The sequence below is a fragment of the Aquila chrysaetos genome, chromosome 19, assembly GCF_900496995.4.
Source record: "Aquila chrysaetos chrysaetos chromosome 19, bAquChr1.4, whole genome shotgun sequence".
Lineage (NCBI taxonomy): Eukaryota > Metazoa > Chordata > Aves > Accipitriformes > Accipitridae > Aquila > Aquila chrysaetos.
This window is the reverse complement of record NC_044022.1, coordinates 4764504-4779688: the sequence shown is the minus strand read 5'-3', so window position 1 is coordinate 4779688 and position 15185 is coordinate 4764504. Positions and strand designations below refer to the sequence as shown.

Sequence of the window (15185 nt, the reverse complement as noted above, 5' to 3'; positions counted from 1 at the left end):
TGGAACGGCCTTGCAGGAACATGGGGCCAGTCCAACCAGTGTCAGATGTCCCAGCCAGGCCAGGTGCAAGACAGCCCAATCTACACAGCCATGTTCTCCTCTTGTGAAGCTGATCCCTTCAGAGAGAATGCTGTGTTACCCCCTGCTCATGGGGCTGTTTGTTAGCAGATGTTGTAAGCAGAGGCTGTTGGAAAGGACGTGGAAAGGAGATCTGCCCTTGGCTCAGCTACGGGCCTTCAGGGGTGTCCGGGTGGTACGTGCTCACCCTTCCCCTCTCCTCCTGACTCGACACACAGTTGTAGCGTGGCAGGGGCAAACACATAGCAGCAGAATGTGTCTTTAGAACTACTGAATGTTTTTTCCTGGGCACCTACAATGAATCAAACTTTGTATTATCTGTAGGACGTGTGCAGCCTTCAAACCATACACAGCTCATAGTTTTGTTTGTCTAAGTGGGATATGCATCTTCCATTGGCATCACTGGAAGGCCTTGCTTGAGGGTAGTTTGGTATATCCAATGGAATATCATTTCCTTGTGCTTCTTTACGGTGGTTCCCTGAATGCTGTTGGAAAAGGATGGTGATATACAGCCTAATTTCATAGCAAACCATGAGCCTGCTCTCCTACTGAATCTGAAGTTTTGAAAAAGAGAATGTATTTTCCCAAATAAGAGATCCTTTAATTTGTGTGAATGGTGCATGGTTGTCTGCGCCTGACAATGTCCTAATGAGTTAACTGACTGTTGTGACTAAAGCACCATCCAAGTTATTTTCAGAGAGGCCTTTAAGTATTGTTCTGACCTAAAAGAGTAATGATGCTCCACTTAGGAGTGTTGACAGGGGGTGGATTTGCTGGCTTAATAAAGAAGAATCATAAAATTGCTGGGACCGAATGCTTGTTGGAATAGACCAGAGGGGTCTTTTATGTACAGACATGGTTTTCTAGAATGTCATTTCCTTTATCAAGTTTACCTGCCACTTTAGTAACAGTGTCCGTGTCCAATCCTAAAAAAGTTTTTACCTGCATGTCACAGTATTATGTCAAAAGGATGTTGCAGTTGTGGGTCCAGCCTGGCAGCAACTTGCCCACTGATGCAGAAGACCAGAAACAGATTAATGGCCTTTTTATAACTCGTAATTTCAATCCAAGCAAGCAGTGCTAGTTCAGGAAATTGTGATATTATTGCCAGTGCCCCTGGATGTATTCATTAGCCTCGTGAAGTAAGAATTCTACCCACAAATCGCCTCTAGCACCTTTAAGTTTTTTTAATTCAGCAGCCTTTGATTTAAGAGTAACTATAAGATCAGTATAAAAGTAGCAGATACCATGGTGTAACGTGCTGACATGGCATAACACAGCTCCTGCCCACAAAAGCCACTTGCTCCGAGAAGACTCTCCAATGCCAGGGCATGTGGCAAGAGCGCTGGGGCACTGCGGTCGGATGAGGAATTTCACGCCTGGCTGCCCAGGCTGTGTTTGCTCTCTGAAGTGTAAATTTCCATCTTCTTAGTAATCAGACTGGTATCTTTCACATTTACAGACCCAGCAAGAAATATGTCTAGAGTATAAATGGCTTTATAATACCATCATTTATATTACAACTGTCTGAGCAAGTAGTGGTGTATAGTCCTTATTTTAAGCCTGGCATTGGAAATTGGGATATTTCATTTATTATTCCCCTTTCATAGAATCATAGAATAGCCCAGGTTGGAAGGAACCTTGAAAGATCATCTGGTCCAAACTTTTGTGGGAAAGGGAGCCTAGATGAGATCATCTAGCACCCTGAACAATCACGCCTTGAAAAACTGCAGCAATGGGTACTCTACCACATCCCTGGGGAGGTTGTTCCAATGATTGATTGTTCTTACTGTAACAAATTTCCTCTTTATGTTGAGATGAACCCCCTGCCAGTGCGTCTTGTACCCATTGCCCCTGGTCTTCTCCATGTGGCTCCTTGTGAAGAGAAAGCCTCTGTCCTCTTTGTAGGAGCCCTTTAAGTACCGGAATACTGTGATGGGGTCCTCTCCTGAGCCTTCTCTTCTCCAGAGAGAAAAGACCTAACTCCTTCAGTCTTTCCTCCTAGTGCAGGTTCTCCAGCCCTTTGATCATCTTCATGGCCCCCGTGTGGACCATCTCCAGTCTGTCCATGTCTTTTTTTGTATTGTGGGGACCAGAATTGGAGACGGGACTCCATAACTCACCTCTATACACTCAAATTTCTCTTATACATAAAGTGCAACTCCACTTCCTCTTCTTGCCTTCCTATCTTTCTGAAAGAGTTTGTAGCCATCCATTGCGGTCTTCTAGTCATGTGAATTTTCCCACCAAGTTTCTGTAATTCCTATGACATCGTAATTCCCAGACTAGGCACAGGGTTCCGGTTCTGCCTGTTTATTGCCCAGACTATGTGTGTACTTGCCTTTGGAAAGGGTTGGGGAGCGTTCCTCACTACTCTGGTAGGTGCGCTTATCCGCCCTGTTGCTTATGGATATATAGGTGTTGCAGCTGTGGACCCTACCCGCCAAGTTCATTAGTTTAAAGCATGATTCGCTAAGTAAGCCAACCTGCTACCAAAGCAGGTACTGCCTCTTCTAGATTGGTGGGTCCCATCTCTCCCCAGTAGGCTGCATCCATCAAAGAACGTCCCATGATCATAGAAACCAAAGCCCTGGTGACAATACCGGCCACAAAGCCAGGTATTGATCAGTGTGATGCGTCAACTTCTGCCTTCATCCCTATCCCTGACTGTCAATGCAGAGAAGATCGCTTGGGCCCCTGTTCCTTTCACTTGGGCCCCCAGGGCTCTGAAGTCCTGCTCGATCTTGCCCAGGTTTTGCTTAACTGTGTCATTGGTGCCCACATGACCAAGAAGTAGGGATAGTAGTCTGCTTTCAACCAGTTGTGGCAGTCTCCCTGTGACATCCCAGATCGTGGCTCCTGGCAAGCAATAAACTTCCCTTAACCACATATCAGGCCAGCAGATGGGTGCCTCGGTGCCTCTCAGCAACGAGTCACCCACTACTAGCACTCGCCGCTTCCTTTTGCAGCTTTTAGTACGTGGTGCTGCTGCGGTTTCTCCCTGCGAATCTTGCTCATTCGTTTTGTCTGCTGCCAGATGCCCCAGGGGTGTTTGCACGCCCTGCTCGTGGTGTTATGTGGTGTTATGTGCGCCTTCACCGTAACCTGCCGGTTATGTGCGCCTTCACCCTTCCACTCCGGGCTTTGCCATTATAACCCTGTGGAAATCACTTCTGCATGCTCCAATTAAATGGCCTTACGTTTTATTATTTGTCAGTAGCATCTATTGTAATGAAGAGAAGCTACTCACTTGAATACTGCTACTGCCAGTCAGCTGAATTCAAATACGAAGGGGGAAAAAGCTGTAAAAGGATAAAATTAACAAAATGTTTTCTACTTTATCAAGTAGAAAAGTTAAATAATTCGTTCTATAAAGGCACCTTCAGTTTTTTAAGAACCCGCCTCTTCTATTTAACCTCTGTGGATTTCAACAGAATTTTGACTTTATATACTTCTAAGAGCTTTCATTTTGCAAAATAAATGCAATTAAACATCTGTTCCCTGCAAAATATTATGGGCCAACCGGTTTAGATTATTTCAGTTCATAGAAATATAATCATAGCTAAAACACTTCATAAAACTTATTTCACTAGGTCACTGGGTCACAGCATTTAGTATTGTAAAATTAGCCTATTGTAAAATAGATGCATTTTGCTCAAAATCATCTAGTAAAGGCACTGTTTTTAGCAAGCATGAGATGAGGAAAATTTTTAACAGGTCACATTGAAAATTTATGCTTACTCTCCATAGATAATGCCATTTATAATAGACACCTGTTTTGCTTGTGGGTTTTGCTCTCCAGGTGTTTTTGAATTGCAGTTTTCCTTCTAGGCTCCTTGTAACTGACAATGTTTATTAAAAGAAAACTTAGTTTGATCAAACTGGTTAGGATGTATTGTGAGGAAAACATCATTTAATCAGCAGAATTCTACAAGTCAAGCTTATTTTTGGAGCCTTAAAAGACAGTATACCCAGTGCATGTGGAAAAATAAAACTTTCCACTGAAACATGTTTCCTGACTGTTGAAACTCTGAACTACACAAAAAATTTTATCAGATTTTTATTTTGCTATAGATTTTTTTTCTGTATTACATCTAAAATAGCCACAAAAGACAAATCTAGACAGGAGCTAGCACAGAGCAGCACAGCGCACGTTGCGCATTGCTTACAAAAGAGTTTGTGAAAGTTCACTGGGAAAAGCAGGTTCTCATTTGCTATACAGATGTAAATACGTGACAATTCTCAACAGCTCCATACCACCAGTAGGAAAATTTCCAGTAGGAAAATTCAAACAGATAAAAAAAGTTGGAAACCTGTAATGGTCCTGCAACTCTACTGTGCATTTATCCTCACTGTAGGAGATAGGCTGCGGAGGAAGGGGCAGGAATACGTGCCCGCTATGGACACTCTTGCTGTTCTAGGCATGAGGAGTGGTAAACATTGTGTTTTACACATCGTTTTCTAAAAGATGCAGGAGTGACTCTGTGAGATTTAGGCAGTTTCTTGGACATGAGTGACGAGGGCACCCCTGCCTCCTTCCTTGTCCGCTGGTGCGCAGGGGCTCAACTCCAGCAGGACAGACAGTGGTACCTGCTGGGTCTGACGTCCTCCAGGGGTGTGAGAGAAGGAAGCTCAGATGGTGCCCCAGTCAGCCAGGCTAACCCAAGCTATTCTATAAAAGATGGGCAAAACTTTTTCTTGAACAGTGTGGTGTCCAAGAGGACGAACGTGACCTGAGCACAGCGAATGGCTGCTCTGGACAGCTTAGATGCCTCCCTACCTGTTTCCAAAGCACAGTGCAGGTTTGGTGCCTGTCACCACCTTTCTCCTCCAACCAAAGCACTGCTCAGCATTCATGGGAAGTTCTGCTCAGCTGCTTGCATCCTTCATACTCTGAAATGGAGACATCTGTTGGTTTGAAACTCCTTCAGGGCTGGGATGGTGATTAAGAATAAGTAGTGTGAGTTGAATTTGAATGTGAAATGAAATAGGAGTTAACTTCCTAAGCAGCTTTGAGAATCTGGGCCTGAGCTCATAAAATGCAATTAATTAGTGACTAGCTGGAGACTCTCTAGGGCTCTTCCATCTTTGAGGTTTCAGTATGACATCTCCCCTCCCTAGCCCATATTGCATGCTCTGAAGTCATCGTTGTGCCAAGGAAGAAGGCAGACACATTTACTAGCTCTTTGATCTAGCATAATTCCACGTAAACTGTAGCACACAAGTTATTGTGGCTTGGCAGGAAAGAGCAGGACTGAATGCTACCAGACCTTAAGCACTGACAATTGTAAGGGCATTGCTTAACCTCTCCCGGTCTGGTGAGCTGTGGCATCCAGTATGGATTGCTAAAGCTGATGGAAATTCATTAACACCATTCGAATGTCATTAACACTTTTACCAAGGATTATATCCCTTTAAGTGTCCAAATATGGCAATCCAAGCCAGTGCTCAAGCAAATTAGAAGCAGCAATTCCAGGAAAGAGGCATTTGTTGATGATATAATGCTGTAAGTGTCAACAGATGTCATTCCTTTATAATAAGGCATGTGGCTCTAATTTGGCACTTCTTGCCATCAGGAGGAACTTCTTGCGGAGCAGATGTCACTTCTAATCCTATCTTTCATGGGTGCCTGTGCCCTGTTAAAACTGGCATGCCAGTTCAGGAGTAGGCATGGTGCCATTAGAGCAGATGGTCATGAGCACAAGCCGTGTTACAAAACTGGTGTTTCTAGAAATGTGGATGCTGGGACTGAAGTACTACCCAGGAACATCAAAATCTTCCTACCCAGGAAAATTCCCCCCAAAGTAGGTTGATACATGCCATTAATGCTGTAGTGCTGGTAGAAAATGGATGTTATCTGTATCTTCTTTCTGGTTATTCTAACTTTTGGGCAACCACTGGGGATCCCAGGGGCCATTCTGGCAGCTGAGGGCATTGGAATGTAGATGTGTCCTTGGCAAAAATGCCATCAATGCTTGGTGTTACTTTGACAGCTCTACAGTGCCTGGGAATTGTTGTGGTTGTGGAAGACCACTCTGCTGGGCAGCAAGGAGGAGAAGTGGCCCTTGGACCTGTATTCATCCATCTCTTCTGTAAGACAGTGTATGACTCTGCCAGACAATACCTGAAGCAAAACTGTGCTCCTGTTTTACTTCATGTGCTTTTTGCTTAGTATAGAGAGTAGCATTTTTCCTAAAAGTGCTCATCCTAAGTCGAACTTGGCTTGCATTGAAGACAACACTTTGGTTGCCCTCACTGGGATCAAATACAGTATTTCTTACAAATTCAGCCTTCAATAACAGTTCATTTCAGTAAATTTACTGAACACGGGATTTTAAAAAATCTGTTGCTTGGATATAGCTACTTATTTTCTCCTTGAAAATGAACCTGCTGAGAGGAATTCAAATGTTTAACTGATCTGTAATCTCTTGTTCATAACTTGTGTCAGCAAGTAGAGCTTCCAAAAGTACTATGAGTACTTGCTTGCCTTCAAGTGTACTTCAGGTGTTAAGAACCAGTCCTTCCTACAATTAATTAATAGGCTTCAGTAATTATATAATAAGATCAGGTTACTCTGATCTGATCTGTTAGAAATCTTAATCTCTATGTCTAGGAGAAGCTTACAGCAGATATGTTTCTCTCTTCTCTGTTAGAGAAGCAAACCTTTCCGCAGTATGTAGTCCTACTGCCTCAGCTCCTCAGGGTACCACACAAGACACTTCAGCAGAGTGTTCATGACGTGGGATGTTTCTTGTCACTGTGATCAGAGTCATACACTGAATGAGGAAAGTTTGCAGGGAAGATTTGATCATGAATGAATGACCTTTGACAGTTCAGCTCCAAGTAGTGCCAAGAGATGGCCCTTTCAGAAGGTGGATATGCAGTGATGTCTCAGGCCCATTTTAACATGTCTGCATAGTCCAGATATCTTTGGCAAGATTCCCATAACCTTATGTTATCCTTTTTGACAAACATTATGACTAATCAGCAAAATAGTATGCTGTCTTCACTCTATGGGGGCTTTAATTAGCCAGCTATACAAACGAGCTCAGCTAGCCAAACAGCTGTACAATCTGCCAGTGGTAGGCAAAGCTACCACCAACATACGGTGAAATTTTATTACAAAATGAAATGCTTATCTTGCCTAGTAGAGGTGTAATATTTCACAGGAGCCCCAAAAAAATGTGTTATGTGATTCCAAAGTGTGGCATAGTCAGCCAGTGCTGAAATTTTCACCTTGCCCAATGAGGCTTCTAATATTTCAGTAGGGAGTAGCACGTAACTCCACTCGAGTAAGAAATCCATTTAGATGGATCCTAAAATGTGTATTTTAATTGGTGAGGTGAAATTAATAAGTTAGTCTTGATACAAGGAGGTGCATCAGCAGAAGGCTGTATTTCTACTATCTGTTATGTATGAAGGACACTGAAGATGGGTCAGTACCACAAAAATTAATCTAGATTTCAAAACCTCTAAGTCATCAAAACCAGTAAAACATGTAAAGAAAGGAGCTTCAGTTCCGCTTGGCAGAGGCAAAACACCTCCACTTCTCTTAAACCCGCTTTGTTGCAGGTGAGGCTAAGCTGAATGACCTCCTTTGCCGTGGGCTGGGAGCACACACGGCCCAGCTCGGTGGATGCTGCTTGGCTGCAAGTCCAGCTGTGCAGGTGAGCAGGGGAGAGCCTGGAAGCTAGGCTAAGCCCAGTCTCCTGATCCCACACCCTGTTCTTCACACTGTGGCTGTGGTTTGGGCTGCTCTAACTCGCTCGGGAAAAGCTGCTATAGTTAGCCTGAGTGGTGTCAGGTTGAGCCAGCCTATGCCTCTTGGTCAGCTTTTATTTAGCAGCATAGATACAGCCTGATAGACCAAGCCTCAACTAAAGGCCATGTCTGCAAGGGCATCCTGCCATGAGTAGGGTTGCCAGTGCTGTCCTGGCAGTGCAGCTACCAGTTGAGTTAGGAAGGCACAGATTGAAGAGGTGATGCTTCCCTCTGCCCTGCCAGAAACACCACCTCTGTGTTTTGTTTGCCTGGATCGGCTGGAAGTGCAGGATCCAGCCTCTGGCTGCAGAAGCAATCATATGGGCAGCTGGAGGCGAAGGAGGAGCCTGCCAGTGCATCTGCACGGAGGTGCTTTTGCAGCTCTTCTGGCGACGGTCGACTTTGCAGGGTTCCCACCCTTCAAGTGCCCCAACAGCTATCTGCATGGACAGATCTGAGGGGCCAAAACTGTCTGAGAGCGGGTGTCATAGGAGAAAGGTGCTTGGCTTTAGGACTGGAGGGCATGGGCAAAAAGGACGGACATGCAGTAATCTCTTATAGATGTAAGTGGTAGTGTACAAAAGCCATGACTGATCACACAGTTGTAATTAATCATCAGTGATGGCACCAAACTCCTTCCCTAGAAATGAAGGGGCTGTCTCAGAGGCAGCCATCTGCAGCACAGAGCCCCAAAGTCATCTAAAGCTCAGAGAGCTGGCTCCTGTGCTGAGAGGCGCTGCAGATTTGGTGGTGCTCCTTATTTTGAAGGAAGTTATTAAGCTCAAAAATCAAAATTCAGGTTTCAGTTTTGAATGCTAAGACTTCTGAAAAATCAGCTTTTATAAAGGCACGTGGGCGTGCACAAACCTCCTCTAAAATAAATATGTTAAAGGGGATTATTTCTCAAACACCTTTGTCTGAGCCAAAAAAAATGCAATGGGAAAAAATACTTTGAGGTAAGTAAGCTAGGTTTAAGCATTGTGTGAACATCAATCCTTAAGCTTCTTGTTCTGAATGGAATAGAAACCTGTCATCAGCTTGTCCCTGATCTGTTGCACATTAGGCCTGTTGTATCAGGAAATACCAGGCACTGGCTTTCAGCAAAGACAAAAAAACAAATTAGCTGGCTAGTAATCTCGTCTACTATCGTAACATCATAATAGCATGGTAACCCCTCAGGGCTAATGATCACACTGCACCGCTTGGTCAATAGCATTGTTTCAGCTTGAGCTACAGAGCTGTACATTCAATCGCGTCTCTTGATAATTACACTGTGACATGTTATATTGAAATATGCAGTGTTGGACTTTAAAACAGTAACCCTTCAAACAGTGAAATAAAAAGCTCAGCTGGCAGGCTGCATATCTTGTAATCAATCTATAAAAATTACTTACCACTTTACAAATAAAAATCAGAAATAAAAAGTGGACATTAATTGAAGGATGGGCAAACATTCCAATTTAGTGACAAGTGTGTCTTGCGGGTTTTTGTTTTAGACATCACCTGATTAGTCACAGTAGTTTAGGTATTTTCCTAATGAGACTATTGCCCATGGTAGTGATTTTAAGTTTCATTTTGTGCTTGTATTTCTGCTTGCAAACTGGGGCAGAAGAAGTGAAGCCTAGTAAAACCCAGAGGATTAATGCATCCCAATGTTTTGCAGGTGAAAAAAAGTCATTCCAGCCGTACTCATCATCAGGTTTTCCTGCTCGCTTTTCCTGTCTGTCTCTGCTATTCCCTTGCTCTGTGAGTTTGGAAAGTGGCTCAACTCCTTCATTATTTTTAAAGCTCATTGTGTTCCGTGGCCGAAAACTGCTTTAGAAATGCTGAGTGGGATCACTGCTGCAACAGTTAGACGTACCTTCATTGTCATTAAACTTGGTGTCAAGTAGTGTCTAAGGATCTTTAAGATGGAAAGGGCTTGCTATTGCCCTGTGCCATGGTCTAACCCCAGCCAGCAATGAAGGACCACACAGCTTCTGGCTCACTCCTCCCCACTCCCAGTGGGATGGGGAGGAGAATCGGGGAAAAAAAAGTAAAACTCGTGCGTTGAGATAAGAAGGGTTTAATAACTAAACTAAAATAAAATATAATAATAATAAAATATAATAAGAATGGTAATGAAAAGGAATGCAACAAAAAGAGAGAAATAAAACCCAAGAAAAGACAAGTGATGCACAATTCTATTGCTCACCACCCACTGAGCGATGCCCGAGCAGCGATCCGCCCCTCCTGGCCAGCTCCCCCCAGTTGATACACTGAGCATGACATTCTATGTCTATGGTATGGAATATCCCTTTGGCTAGTTCGGGTCAGCTGTCCTGGCCATGCTCCCTCCCAGCTTCTTGGAACCTGCTTGCTGGCAGAGCCTGGGAAACTGAACAGTCTTCAACTTAGGATAAGCGCTACTTGGCAACAGCTAAAACATCAGTGTGTGGTCAACATTATTCTCACACTAAATCCAAACCACAGCACCGTACCAGCTAGGAAGAAAATCAGCTCTACCCCAGCCCAAACCAGGACACTCTGGGTTGTGTTTCAGTGAACATTCACAACACCAGCACGGTCCCAGTGTCTTGGGTGTGATTACAGCTGTGGCGGGGAGCTAACAGCTCCAAGCCTGCTGCCAAGTGCGGCAAATGCTTGACCTGCTATGAAGAGCTGGAAACTCAATCCATCTCGATAGGCTTCACATGCAGCCCACAAGACAGGGAACTGCAGAAGCAGCTTCACTCATGCTTTAATACTCTTTTGGGGTCTGTTTCTCAGCAAAACAGACCCATAGGCATTGTCAGATAAGCTGTTTTTCTAGAAAGGATGCAAGTTTTCCAACAGAAGGAGACTTTATTGCCCTTGAGTGCAGGCAGGGAAAACTGTGGCTGTCGGGCTTCCACATGGTGAAGAGAATGGTGGCAGATATGGAGAGAGGTGGCTGAAGCCATCTGGGAGCCAGTGGGATTTTGGTCATGGTTTTCTTTGAACATGTAGCCTACAATACATTGCCAGCCCTGACTTCTGCATGTCTACTGGCATAACAGTGTAGGGGGTGAGTGGGTGCAGCTGGGACTCTCCAAAGTACCTGCAAGTGTTCAAACACCTTTTCTTCTTCCCTGTATTTTTTTCACAAGCAGAAAAGTAGGATTCCTTGGGGCTCATAGTGAGGAGATGATAAAAGTGAGGCTGAAGGCCTTTAGCTCCAGCGGATCATTAATAGTCTGTTAAATACTCTACTGCAAAGTCAGCAGTGCTGCTTCTCATAGAGTACAGAGTCTGCAAAAATACAGGGCGTTTTATGTAGGAGCACCCAAATGACTTGCCAGGTGCTTCAAAGGCAAGCAAGGAGTCTCCCCTGGTTTAGATAGAATGCAAAAGTAGAGGAGTAGGAGGGAAGAGGTACAATACAGCGGAGGATGGGATCACCTGGAAACTGTTCAAGCACTGCACATCTGGTGTTTCTGTACAGTCTTCTACTGAAAAAGAAGAACTGGTATTCTGGGAGGGCAGATGCTACTGACTCACTGGCTGCAGATAATAGTGGAAGACATTATCTCATGATGGACTGACAAGTACCATCTGATGAACAATCTTTCTGATTTTCCTTCAAGAAGTGAATTCCTCTGAGTAAATGAAAACCTTTATTTTCTTCTTAGATCATGAGGAATATGCATTTCCCTGGATCTTTAATTTCATTTCTTCTTTGAATGCTATTTGAAAAGAAAAGTGGAATCCAGCATCATGTGTAGCAAGGTGGAGGTCACCTTGCGCTGCTCCTGGGGAGCTAGACACTGCCCTAGTGATAATCATGGAAGCAGCAAACATTTGGTTTTGGGGGCATGTTATACATGCATGTGTTGTTGTACCCCACTACCTCTTTCTGAACTCCATCTCTGATTGAAGAGCAAAGCGTGAGACATTGTCTCATGTTAAACATTGACCTTATCTCAAAAAATCCTGGATATATTAATATTGCTATTGTGGTGGGTTGACCTTGGCTGGCTGCCAGATGCCCACCCAGCCACTCTCTCACTACCCCAAAGGACGGGGAAGAAAATAAGCTGAAAAAGCTCACGGGCAGAGATAAAGACAAGGAGATCACTTACAAGTTGCTGTCACAGACAAAACAGACTTGACTCGGGGAAAATTATTTTATATATTTCCAATTAAAATAGAGTTGAATGGTGAGAAACAAAGACAAAAAACCTAAACCAGCTTCCCCCCTCACCCCCTTTTTCCCCAGGCTCAGCTTCACTTCTTCCTTCCCAACTCCTCTACCTCCTCCATCCCGCCTCCCCATCGAGCAGCGCAGGGCGGGTGGGGAATGGGGGTTGCAGTCAGTCCATAATAGTTCCCCTCTGCCACTTCTTCCTTCTCACACTTTTCCCTGCTCCAGCGTGGGTCTTTATCACAGGCTGCAGTCCCTCAGGATAAACCTGCTCCTGCGTGGGCTCCTCTCCAAGGGCCACAGCTTCTGCCAGGAGCCTGCTCCTGCGAGGCCTCTCCACAGGCTTCAGCTTCCTTTGGGACGTGTCCACCTGCTCCGGCGTGGGGTCCTCCACGGGCTGCGGTGTGGATATCTGCTCCACCGTGGTCCTCTCCACAAGCTGCAGGGAAATACCTGCTTCACCACGGTCTTCTCCAGGGGCTGCGGGGAACACCTCCTCCCCCTCCTTCTTCTCTGCCCCTGGTGCTCGCCGGGGCTGTTTCTCACACTTTTTTCCTCACTGCAGGGCAATGTTTTGTCGTTTCTTCAACACATTTTCCCAGAGGTGCCTTCAGCTTGGCCGCCAGGCCAGGCTGTGCCCCGTGGTGGGTCTACTGGAGCCGGCTGGAGCCAACTGGAGCCGGCTGTGTCTGGCACGGGGCAGCCCCATCCTCTGCCGTCCCTGCAGCCTCCAACGCCTTGCCACAGACACCCAGTACAGCGACGCAGCTTGTCTCCCTGAGTCCGTTTCTTATTAAAAGATCAAAAGCTGAATTGCTTTTTTTCTTTGGTTTTTTTTTCCTCCTGAAGGAGTTTGTCCAGCCACAGCACGAGGCGCACGGCTGGCTCTCTCCAGGCACCAGGCATTTCCAGTTCAGGGGACCTGGTGAGGCCGTGTTTGTCAGCTTTCCCACCCACTCATTTCTATAATTAGCAGACCTCTTATGTTGTGTTTTAGACTGTAAAAGCGTTTTCAGCTGGCGGCACTTCTTCTTCAATACCTAGAAAAGCTTTTAAACTTTTTTTTTAATGAGAGGTTATGTAACTCCCCTGGACACCTTGTTCTTCAATGCGGGAATTGCTTCCATTCAGCCAGATTTGTGAGTTGAAACGTTCTCCATATAATACATTTCACAATAGAATAAAAGGTTTCCATTAAAGAGCACTTGAACGGCATTTCTCTGCAAATAATAGGAATAATTTCCTCTTCAAGATTAGTGTTTCTACAATTGAAACTTTTAAACAAATAGCCGAGGAAAGAAAAAATTTTATACAAGCAGTGCTACCCAAACGGACTGGGTGAGCACATAGCTGAGACCACTTCAGGAGTCACTCCAGGAGTGTGATGCAAACAGACTGAGGTGGACACACACGCTATAACATCCCCCTGGCACCTGGTAGACATGTCCTCGTGCACAGCCGCAGAGGAGACTGGGCCAGATTTTCTGCTGACCTGACTTTACTGAAGTCAGCAGTGTTTTGTCAGCAGATAATTCAGCACGTAATCTTAAATGTTTGTTACATGGGTGAAAAATCCATGTACTTTGGATATAAAACAACGACCTGATGTGCTGAGGGGTTGTTATGGACACAGCAGTGTAAAGATGACAAATGCTTCAGGTTTTTCTGTTCTTGTGTAGAGTACAGTACACTGTTTTGTTTGAATTTTTAATGTGGCTTATTATTTGAACAAAGGTCAAATGTGTTTGTAGAAGTCCATGTATACTGCAGATATGCGCTTTAAACTAAGACTTATATGCAAGCAGCCTTAAAGACACAGCAAAACTTAAAGCTGTTTTGTCAGAGCCAAAAGGTATATTCTTCTTCTACCAGAAAAGAGGATTTTCTTTTCCAACCTGCACTTTTTTTCTAGTGGATTTTCAGTAAGAAAGGCAAAAAAAAAATCTCTCCTTCACTTGCACACATTTAAGAAGCCTACATCTTAAAAATACTGGAGACTTGGACATGCCAATTATTAAAATAATGTTATCATTTTCCTGCAGGCAGTACCTAAGTAGTATTGTATTATATCTTTTTAAAATAATGGAAATAAAAATTATAGCCCTTTTCTGAAATCCTATGTATTTCTTGCCACAATCTTCACTCATTTTTTCAAACAAAACGTTCATCCTTCTGCAAATGTTCAAGTCCAGATGTGCTGTAATCTTTTGCTCCTCTTAGGCTTTCTACAAAATAGATAAAGAAGACACTCCAACTTTGCCTTTTTCAAATGTTAAGAAAAGATTGATTTCCTTATGTCTACAAGGAGCCTGGGATGTCATTATTCCCTAGATGTCAAATGCAGGAAGAAAGCAAACCCATTAGAGGTTTTGAAAGAGGTCAATATAAACTGGAAACTTTGGCAACCTAAGATTCATTATGAGAATATGATTGAAGTGGATGTGAAAGTTAAGGCAGAATTTTTTTTTTTTTCTCCTTATTATTCAAATGCCTGCGTGTGGTCTGAGACACTGTCTGTGGGAAATCCCTCCTGGGTAGGAGAATTTGGTGCCTTGCACCACTGAGCCCTGCTATTCCCCTTTATTCTGACAACCAGCAATTCCCAAGTGTTAGGGTGAGTGTGTAGGGTGGCTCCTGTAGCAACTATGAAGCCAAAACCAACTCATCCACCCAGATATTTAGAATTGGTTTCTTTATGAGCCTTGCAGCCAGATACCTTTATGGAGCTAGACCAAAAGCAGGTGTTAAGTTCCTGTTGGACTCAGACTCCAACAGCTGCCACGACTTAGCATTTAAGTAACTTGCTGGGAACTCTTTATTTCTACATAACTGTTTGTATTGGCGAAAGTCCATGTAACTTAGCCCAAGTTGCAATGAGAATATGTCTTTGTAGATTATAATTGCTGATACAAGCTCAGTCTGTATGCCACAGTTCACATACATTTTTTATGAACTTATAATTAGAGCAATTTGGTCTCGTGCAGGTTCCAGCTTTGGAAATGAAGAGCAAACCACTCCTAAAGTATCTGCACCTTCTAAAGATGTCCCCAAGGGGAGCAGCAAGAGCACGACGCAGGTATTGAGCAGCACAGCACCTCCACGCAGGAGCTTACTTCCAGCACCAAAAACTGCCACAGCACCTGCTGGTAAGTGCTCCAAACTTGAAACACCACCTGCATTCGGC

The 15185-nt window shown here is 44.2% G+C and overlaps 1 protein-coding gene across 6 annotated transcripts in view; it reads left to right on the top strand.

The window, feature by feature from the left end:
- Nucleotides 1-15185, top strand: part of MTUS2 (microtubule associated scaffold protein 2) — a 314225-nt gene that overhangs the window by 213562 nt on the left and 85478 nt on the right. For all 6 annotated transcript variants that reach the window (XM_030042804.1, XM_030042809.1, XM_030042806.1 and 3 more), the window contains one exon: nt 14986-15147. In XM_030042804.1, the coding sequence (XP_029898664.1) occupies nt 14986-15147 (162 nt within the window). The remainder of the gene's footprint in view (nt 1-14985; nt 15148-15185) is intronic.